Below are 10,449 nucleotides of genomic sequence, written 5' to 3'. Positions count from 1 at the left end.
AGCAACTTTCCAGTTCCTTCTGTTTTGAGCACTGGCCATCCATTTACTACTCAAAAACTCATGAATTTCATCTATCCATCTCCGCCTTTGTCTTCCAGGTTTTCTTCTAGCTCCTCTTGGGTACCATTCTGTTATTTTCTTAGTCCATCTGTCATCATGTCTTCGAGCTATGTGTCCTGCCCAAGACCATTTTAGTTCTTTAATTTTGATAAGAATGTCCTTTATTTGAGTTTGCTGCCTAATCCATGTGTTTCTCTTCTTATCTAACAGTCTGATTCCCAATATGATTCGTTCCATTCTTCGCTGTGTAGTTCTCAGCTTCTCTTCCATTCTTTTGGTGAGTGCCCAAGTTTCACTTCCATAAGTCATGGTGGGGAGTATACATTGATTCATTATTTTACGTTTCAGAGAAACTGGGATATTGCTCTTCAGTATGTGACTATATTTCCTGAATGCTATCCATCCAAAATTTATTCTTCTCTTGACTTCCAGCCATTTATCATTATTACAGCTAATAACTTGTCCCAGATAAGTATATGACTCCACGTTTTCAATTACTGCTCCTTCAATCATTATTTCCCTTTCCGTGGCATACTTGTTCATCATTACTTTTGTTTTAGCCATATTCATCTTTAGTCCAAAATCCTTACTAACTGTGCATAATTGATTAAGATTTTCCTCTAATTCTTTGGGATCGTGGCTTATGACCACAATGTCATTTGCAAATCGTAAATGGCTTAGGTACTCTCCGTTCACATTGACTCCTTTCTGCGACCAGTCTAATCTTCTGAAAGCTTCCTCAAGGGCAGCAGTAAACAGCTTCGGAGATATTGTGTCTCCCTGTCGAACTCCTTTCTCGATTTTAAATTTGCTACTGTCTTTGTCTAGTCTAATAAAGGATGTAGCACTCTCATATATTTTCTTCAAAATCATAATATATGGAGTATCTATGCCTTGTCTTTCCAGTGCCTGAAACATTGCCTTATGCTGTATGGAGTCAAATGCCTTTTCATAATCCACAAATGCCAGGCATAATGGTGTTTTATATTCATTTGCTTTCTCCATTAGCTGTGATATTACGTGAAGGTGATCCATAGTTGAGAATCCTGTCCTAAAGCCAGCTTGCTCTTTCGGTTGATTCTCATCAAGTATTCTTTCTAATCTGTTAGTAATGACCCTTGTGAACAACTTGTAGATATGGGATAACAAGCTAATTGGTCTATAATTTCCAATTTCTGATTTATCTCCTTTCTTATGCAGCAAAACTATGATTGCATTATTCCACTGCTTAGGCATCACACCTTTTCTAATGCACTTTGTGAAGAGCCTTGCCAGTTTTTGTGTTATGTCTCTTCCTCCCAATTTTAACAACTCTACAGTAACTTCATCTTCGCCCGGGGCTTTCCGATTCTTCATTTTCTTCAATGCATGTTCTACCTCATCAGGAAGAATATCGGGTATGTCGTATGTGTTGCTACTTTGCAATCCATCTTCCCCACTGCTGGTATCATTCCCTCGCTCCTTGTATAATTCTCTATAGTAGTCTTCTGCTATTTGAATTATGCCTTCTCTGCTGTTTATAACTACACCATCGCTATTCTTCAGTTTCAGTATCATTTGTCTTTCTGTATTACTGCTCATGGCTGCTGATTTAAATCCTTTGTTTTCCCTTAATGCTTGTTCTACTTTTCTTGTGTTAAATCTTCTTATGTCCTCTCTGAGTCTCTTTCTAATGGCTTTGCATAACTCAGTATATTCAATTTTCTCCCTGTCAGTGTTTTTCTTGCTCTTCATTTGTCGTCTTTGGTTCATCATGACAAGTGTTTCTTGACTAATTTTTTTTTTTTTTTTTTTGGATTTCTGTTTCCCTATAGGTTTCTTGGGCTTTATCACTTTCAGAAAGTTGTAATATTCCTCGTCGATATCTTGGTCCTGAGCAGTCTGCAGAAGCTCAAACCTGTTCTTAAGTTCCAGTACATACTGCTTTTTCTCCTCCCCTGTTATCTCAAAGACCTTTGTATTATTTACTCGAGTCAGTTTTTTCCTTTCCTTTCCTACATCTATATCAAGTGTACATCTTACCATTCTGTGATCACTTCCAACATTTACCTTATTCAGGACGGTAACATCATTCACAATATATCTTCTGTTAGTGAGGATGAAGTCGATTTCATTAGTTGTTAATCCATTTGGACTCTTCCATGTCCACTTTCTGTTCACCCTTTTCTTGAAAAAAGTGTTCATTACTGACATTCCTTGAGATTCTGCAAATTCCACAAGTCTTTCACCTCTTTTATTTCTTTCACCAATTCCAAAATTTCCTATAGTTCCTCTTTCTGAGCTGTTTTGCCTTTTTCCAACATTGAAGTCCCCCATAATAATAGTGTAGTGGGTTTTCTGCTCATCTAGAAGACTCTCAATTTCAGTGTACATTTCTTCAACCTCTTCATCACCATGGCTCGATGTTGGTGCATAAATCATTATAATCTTCAGCTTGTATCTCTGTGGGTGGTTATGAAGATGAATTAGTAAAGACAGAGAACCCCGAGTTGAGTTATGTGGGTGGTTATGAAGATGGGTTAGCGGTATACCAGTTGAGTTTTAGTTAGTTTGGAGAAAACGTGAGTTAAAGCCAGGACACAGTTGAATTATGTGGGTGTTATGGAAATGAGTCAGGGAGAGCTAAGTTGAGATTCTTGTCCGTGTTTGATAGTCTGGTGAGATAGTTTGGACACAACACACTGAGCTGAGTTTTGTGGCGTTTTTAAGGAAATTGAAATAGTCAGCGGACACAGCAGTTAAGATTTTCGTCGGCGTAAGCAAAAGTAAGTTAGTAGCAGTTAATAGTTGAGGGTTTCGACGTTGTAGATAATATGTGTTAGCAACAGTTGGGTTTTTTGGGGTGCTAGAAAGAATAAGAAGATTAAGCCAGTCCGTCATTGGAAGGCAACAGCAGTGGCAGTTTTTTACGAGTCTAACCGTCATAGGTAGTGACCGTATGCTAACGAGCGCTGTCAAATAATTCTTATTTTAATAAGAAGTTTGTGAAAGGTGGAGTAAAGAAGGGTAGCGCCCTGTGAAGTTTTCTTCTTGAAAGAGTTTTTTATTAGTTGGAGCGGAAAAAGCGAGAGTAGCACCCTATGAGCTTTCTCCTTGTGGAAAAGATAGCCGAATAAGGTGGTAAAAGGCCTCAGGATGAAGATAGCAGTCCCCATACCTACAGAGTATGATAGTATGCAACGTGCGAGCCCAGTTCAAGTGGAACAGTGAGTCCAGCTAAATACCAGAACTATGATCCTCACAAGAAAATCCTCTAGGAGTTCTAGAATGAATGCCCTGATATACGATGATGACATTTCCAACTAAGAGTGGGAAGATTCAAAACAGCGAAGCCCAACTAAGAAGAAATTAAGTAAGTGATTATTAACATAGTATTCTCGTTACCTTAAAGGACTTTAGGACCCTAGTAACAGATTAGTGGAGAAATAAGATAAAAAATTTGTATATATGTAAATAAACTATGTTATATTATATATTTGTGTGTGTAGTTTGTCATCCTGGAACACCCAGCTTTTCCGAAGGGGATTATAATTAAAAAAGAAGTTCCCTTGAATTTGGAATTCTTCTAGGAAGTAAAAGTCAGATGCGTAAGTGGGGGAAATAGGAATAAAGTGGATAAACATTAAAAGGGAACAAATAAAAACAAAACAAATAAAGAATATAAATAAAAAACACAAAATAATAATTAAAATAAATATAAAATATATCATTCATCATTCATCATAAAATTCCACCCCCCACAGATCCTCCAGGGGTAGCCACACTTCAAAAGATCCGCCGTAACACGTTCATACTCCATTTTTCTATCCTCTGAGGTACTACAATGGGATTTTGCCCTATCCACTAATGCTCTTACCACACTGTTCCTGTGATGATTAGTCTGAGCTGAGTTGTAGGGTGAGTATTGGCCTTTGCACATAGATTTTTCTATATACTTTTGTTTTCAAATGCTGGCCTTCCCTACAAATCAGCACATCCAGGAACGGCAAAACCCCTCCTTCCTCTACCTCAGAGGTGAATTGTATGAACGGGGAGAAGCTATTAAGAAAATTCAACGTATCATCCTCACTCCCTTTCCGAATAACTGAAAACGTATCATCAACATATCTTTTCCACGGACGCATAGGGAGAACTGTAGTATTAAATAGTCTAGACTCGAGCTCCTCCATCGCTAAATTAGCTATGATGGCACTGATGGGGGGGACCCATAGCTGCACCGTTAACCTGCTTGTACATGGTGTTATTAAATGCCGTAGTAGTGCTCGAAAGGCATAGCTCTATGCTTTTACATATGTCCTCTAAGTTTAGTTGCGTCCTATTGTTCAAGGTGGTGTCTCTTTCTAATGCCATGTACGCACAATGTATTCCATGGTCAGTTGGGATGCAGGTAAACAACGATGTCACATCAAAGGATATCATAACCTCGTTTTCTTCTATACATTGTCCTCTTATGAATTGTACAAATTCTTTGCTATCTCTGATACTATGTTCAGAGAGTCCAACTAATGGTGACAGTAGTTTGGCTAGGAAACCAGATAATGCATACGTGGGGCTACCTATAAACGAGACTATCGGTCTGAGTGGCACACCCACTTTATGTATTTTTGGCAAACCGTAAAATCTCGGTATCTGGCTTCCTGTGGCATGTAATGCCCAATACCGCTCCTTTGAAATCTTACTGGATTTCATCCAACCCTGCACTATTTTATTAACTTGTCGTTCCAGATTCGACAATGGATTCTTATGGATAATCATATAGGTTGTACGATCATTTAATAAATTTAATGCTTTACTTACATATGCCTGTTTATCCAAAACCACCGTTGCTCTACCTTTGTCAGCTGGAAGGATCACAACATTATCGTCCTGCTTAAGACTTTCTAGTGCTAATCTTTGCTTTGCATTAAGATTCGGGGGAACTTTCTTGGCTTGACTTAAAATAGCTGCTGTTTTTACACGGATTTCATTGGCCATGCACACAGGTAACTTATTAGCCGCTCTCTCAATGCCCATAGCTATTTCTGCTATGGGCACTTCGGGCGGAATCATAGCAAACTTAGGTCCTAGATTTAAAACTTCTATTTGATCATCAGTCAACTGTTTACTACTTATATTAACAATAAAGTTACATAAGTTGGGTTGATAAGTTACATAAGAACCTGTACCACATTAGGAGAGATAAAAATAGGTGTTTGAACAAGATAAGTGAGAGGTTAACCGCGGTGCATTTGACATTAGTGATTAGTGTGGTATCGAACAAAGCAAAACCGATTTCTGACAGTTATAGACAAAGACAAATGAATAAGTTCCATAGGCTTAAAGAACAAACCATGTCCAGGAGTAATAGTGGTAATAATACCAATAGCAACGTTATTGTTAATATAAATAGTAAACAGTTGACTGATGATCAAATAGAAGTTTTAAATCTAGGACCTAAGTTTGCTATGATTCCGCCGAAAGTGCCCATAGCAGAAATAGCTATGGGCATTGAGAGAGCGGCTAATAAGTTACCTGTGTGCATGGCCAATGAAATCCGTGTAAAAACAGCAGCTATTTTAAGTCAAGCCAAGAAAGTTCCCCCGAATCTTAATGCAAAGCAAAGATTAGCACTAGAAAGTCTTAAGCAGGACGATAATGTTGTGATCCTTCCAGCTGACAAAGGTAGAGCAACGGTGGTTTTGGATAAACAGGCATATGTAAGTAAAGCATTAAATTTACTAAATGATCGTACAACCTATATGATTATCCATAAGAATCCATTGTCGAATCTGGAACGACAAGTTAATAAAATAGTGCAGGGTTGGATGAAATCCAATAAGATTTCAAAGGAGCGGTATTGGGCATTACATGCCACAGGAAGCCAGATACCGAGATTTTACGGTTTGCCAAAAATACATAAAGTGGGTGTGCCACTCAGACCGATAGTCGCGTTTATAGGTAGCCCCACGTATGCATTATCTGATTTCCTAGCCAAACTACTGTCACCATTAGTTGGACTCTCTGAACATAGTATCAGAGATAGCAAAGAATTTGTACAATTCATAAGAGGACAATGTAAAAGAAAACGAGGTTATGATATCCTCTGATGTGACATCGTTGTTTACCTGCATCCCAATTGACCATGGATTACATTGTGCGTACATGGCCTTAGAAAGAGACACCACCTTGAACAATAGGACGCAACTAAACTTAGAGGACATATGTAAAGGCATAGAGCTATGCCTATCGAGCACTACTATGATATTTAATAACACCATGTACAAGCAGGTTAACGGTGCAGCTATGGGCTCCACCCATCAGGGCCATCATAGCTAATTTAGCGATGGAGGAGCTCGAGTCTAGACTATTTAATACTATAGTTCTCCCTATGCGTCCGTGGAAAAGATATGTTGATGATACGTTTTCAGTTATTCGGAAAGGGAGTGAGGATGATACGTTCAATTTTCTTAATAGCTTCTCCCCGTTCATACAATTCACTTCTGAGGTAGAGGAAGGAGGGGTTTTGCCGTTCCTGGATGTGCTGATTTGTAGGGAAGGCCAGCATTTAAAACAAAAGTATATAGAAAATCTATGTGCAAAGGCAAATACTCACCCTACAACTCAGCTCAGACTAATCATCACAGGAACAGTGTGGTAAGAGCATTAGTGGATAGGGCAAAATCCCATTGTAGTACCTCAGAGGATAGAAAAATGGAGTATGAACGTGTTACGGCGGATCTTTTGAAGTGTGGCTACCCCTGGAGGATCATAGAGAAATACATTAGTGGAGAGCAGAGTAAAAGTGAGTCCTTCACGCCAATAGCCACCGCATACATTCCCTACTATTCGGGTTTAACCGAGCGTTTAGCTCGTATATTAAGGAATTACCAGACACGTTGTGTGCAGCTCCCAGGCAGGAAGCTGCACACAATTGTGACACAGGTGAAGGACCCTGTCTTAAATGAAAATATGAGTGGGGTCGTATATAGTATTAAATGCCCGGAGTGTGGGGAGTGTTATGTGGGAGAAACAAAACGTCTCAAAGATCGTCTGGGGGAGCACACAAATGCGATAAGAAATGCAGACTATGGTAAATCCGCCGTAGCTGAACATTTCTGGGAGAAGCAACATCAAATCTCCCCAGACGAAGCTGTCATCATCGATCGGGCGCATAGATTTTGGGACCGCAAGTGGCTCGAGAGCTTACGAATTAGTTCTATAGAGAATAATATAAATAGAGATAGGGGCACACGCATTCATCCCCTCTTTGAGGCGGTAATCCTTGGAGGGGATGAACGTTTTTGCCTGAAACGCTCCCGAGCCACTTCCGGTTCCGACGGGAACAGTATACGTTTACGTAAGACGCACCGTGAACCTGCTGGTATTTAATCATGCACCGCAGAATAGAAGTACAGTACACTGTCGAGAAAGAAGGCAGAAGCCTTTGAAAGCTTCAGTTAGTATTTTAGCGCTTTTAACCTAGTATATTTTATTGTATTTTAAATTCGGTATTTGTATATTTACTGTATATCACAGTTGTCTTATTTTAAAATTACTGTAATCAGTAATATGGTATTTTGTTTTGTTTGTAAATAAATTTATTGTAAATATTAAAAATTTTAAGAATTTGGTTTTTCCGTCTTTCGTTTTTACTTCAATGGTTGGTGAGAAACACTAAAAAATCATAGTATTTTACTCTATATTTGAAATATAATGCTTTTTTACATTTCTAAAAGTAACTTCCCAAAGTTTAAGGCTATTGATTAATGGAAAAAATTACAAAGTTATTTTTCTAGTAGCTAAGAACAGACACAATTGTTACAAATAGATATATATTTTTTTATTGATAAAATTTTACAGAGGTAGCTACAAATCACAAAAGTTTAAGACAAAAGCATAAAAATTAACACAATCACTTAAGTTACAAAGCTTTTTTATCTGAACGGATACGTCGTATAGTTCAATGTGTTGGCACAATTAAGTTCATCGATCATCGAATTTACTACACTGAATATACCATACACTTTGAACTCTTTTTATTCCGTCTTTTGGGCACTTAGCAGAAAAATTTTGAACAATGGTATCCGGTTCGACAGTTCTGTGTAATATGCATATAAGCAGTTAAACGATACATTGAACAAGCTCCAATATAACTGTTTGCATCAACAGAAATGCAGGCTTTTCGTTTTCTAGGTGTCGAAGAAAAGTATCGATATCTGTGATTCTAGTAGCCAAAAACTTCATGTTCTGAAAAATGTACCTCTGGCTCTAGGGATGTACGTTTCCAGTAGAAGTACAGCTCATAAAAACAGCTTGCATAATGATCATCAACCCAATTCTAGAATATGCCTCACAAATCTGGAATCCTCACACCAAAATTCTTATAAAACAACCGGAACGTATTCAGAAATCCATAGTCAGATTCCTGGTGTACAAATCTAGGTTGGAATTGAACACAAAATCCTACAATGAATGGTGCATTCACTTCGGGATTGTACCACTCCACCAAAGAAGAGCTGCGGCAGACTGCAAATTCCTAATGCATCTCGTGGCTGGAAAGTTCGATGCCCCCGAGCTGCTCTACCTCGTCAACTTCAGCTGTCCTCCAAGAGTCTTGAGAAGACAAAATATGCTGTCACAAGAGCCATTCAGAACTGATCAACTCAGATTCCATTACTTCAACAGAACTGCAAAATTGCTGAATGAATCCAACATTGATATCCTAAATGAAAACATTAATATCAAAAAAGAGCTACAAAGGTTTTACAGTCAAACTAATAGAGAATGAAAATAAACGACTAATTTAATAATAACAACAATAATAATACTATAAAGATAGGTATACTTAGCTTTAACAAAAAAAAAAAAAAAAAAATTTTCTTCAATGAACTAAGATAAGAAATAACAATTAGAAAAAAAAATAGGGATAACAATAAGAATAATAACACAAATCAATCAATGCAACTACTTAATGTGAACTATCAAGAAAAGAAAACAACAAAATGCTTAGAAATACAAATTTCTCTGTTACCACAGCTTTGCTAAAATGCAATTCACTTGTAACGCATGATATGCATTGTATATGTTGTAAATTGACCTTGTATATTTGAAATTGTATATTGATACCTGACATTGTGTACAGATTGTAAATAGAAGGATTACTATATTGCTACTGTCAAATTCCTCCTCTGTAAGGCTTCGGCTGTTTTGGAGTAATAAAAAAAAAAAAAAAAAAAAAGTCACCAATGCCATTCTCTGTATTGACACGGAGTCGATGCAATTGGATTTCATCTTTAGCTTTAGTCTTACGAAAAACATGATATGGGACAATTTATCCTTGAATTCAGTCCATTGCCTTCTCCAACGTCGCATATATGTAGTAGATGTTTAAATCGTAACATACGGTTCGAATTCGCAACAAGAAACTCGCACTCACAATCGGAATCACATAGCATTGCAGGGTCCGAAATGCCTTCGTCATGTGGTATAGGACGTTGAACGGGAGGTCGCGTGAACAGCGATCCCGCTGGAAGTCAGCATTTGCGAATCGTTTCTGTTGAAGAAACCAAGTAGCAAAAGTCCTCCGGAGTGGGACTTAATCAGCAGGCTCCAATGATTGGACGCGTTGCAGATAGTATGACCTCATTTGGTTTGTTGACAGTATCTTCCATACAGTGGATTGGGAAATACCCAATCGTTGGTCTATCGCCCAAGTACTCGTACTCGGATTGCTTTCTGCAAGACGTAGGACATTCTCCTCATTGTCTGGCGTCCTCGTCGTTCGCTCTCGATTCATGGTACCTCTCGTGAAACAATCAGTCTCACGTAACCTTCTGTGCACACGTGCGAAAATCGTATGATGAGCACGCCTCTGCGTGAAACGTTCCTGGTACAAGCGCAGAGCGGCGCGCCCGTTACAGTCCGCAGCTCCATACGCGAGGTGCATGTCGGCCAGTTCAACGTTTGAATACTCGTCCATCCTACTGCCTCGGGAACTGGTTCGCAAATGCTGACTTCCAGCGGCTGTTCACGCGACCTCCCGTTCAACGTCCTCTACCGCATGATGGAGGCATTTCGGACCCTGCAATGCTATGTGATTCCAATTCGTCTTTGTGTCCCTACACCTCCTGCAAGTTTGTCGCACTGGTAGTGAATCACCCTGTACACACACACACATATATATATAAGTATTACAAATAAAAGTAAAATTAAATAGAAGAAAACACATGATCAGGTGTAGCCCCCCGATGAAATACCTGATCTATGTACCAATTTTTTAATTTGTTAATTTTTAATTTTAATTTTAATATATTTTTTAATTTTTAATATTTTTTTAATTTTAATTTTTAATAATTTTTTTAATTTTAATTTTTAATAATTTTTTTTAATTTTAATTTTTAATAATTTTTT

The 10,449-nt window shown here is 38.1% G+C and overlaps 1 protein-coding gene across 1 annotated transcript; it reads left to right on the top strand.

Moving 5' to 3' along the window:
• Positions 1-5,390: 5,390 nt before the first annotated feature.
• Positions 5,391-6,146, top strand: LOC150077360 (uncharacterized). Its single transcript, XM_090385869.1, has one exon. The coding sequence runs from the start codon at positions 5,391-5,393 to the stop codon at positions 6,144-6,146; it is 756 nt and encodes a 251-aa protein (XP_090241995.1).
• The last annotated feature ends 4,303 nt before the right edge of the window (positions 6,147-10,449 follow it).

This window comes from Mastigoproctus giganteus, chromosome 12 (assembly GCF_048544385.1).
Source record: "Mastigoproctus giganteus isolate SK-2022 chromosome 12, ASM4854438v1, whole genome shotgun sequence".
Lineage (NCBI taxonomy): Eukaryota > Metazoa > Arthropoda > Arachnida > Uropygi > Thelyphonidae > Mastigoproctus > Mastigoproctus giganteus.
Note: the sequence above shows the minus strand (reverse complement) of the source record. Positions and strands in the feature narration are given on the sequence as shown.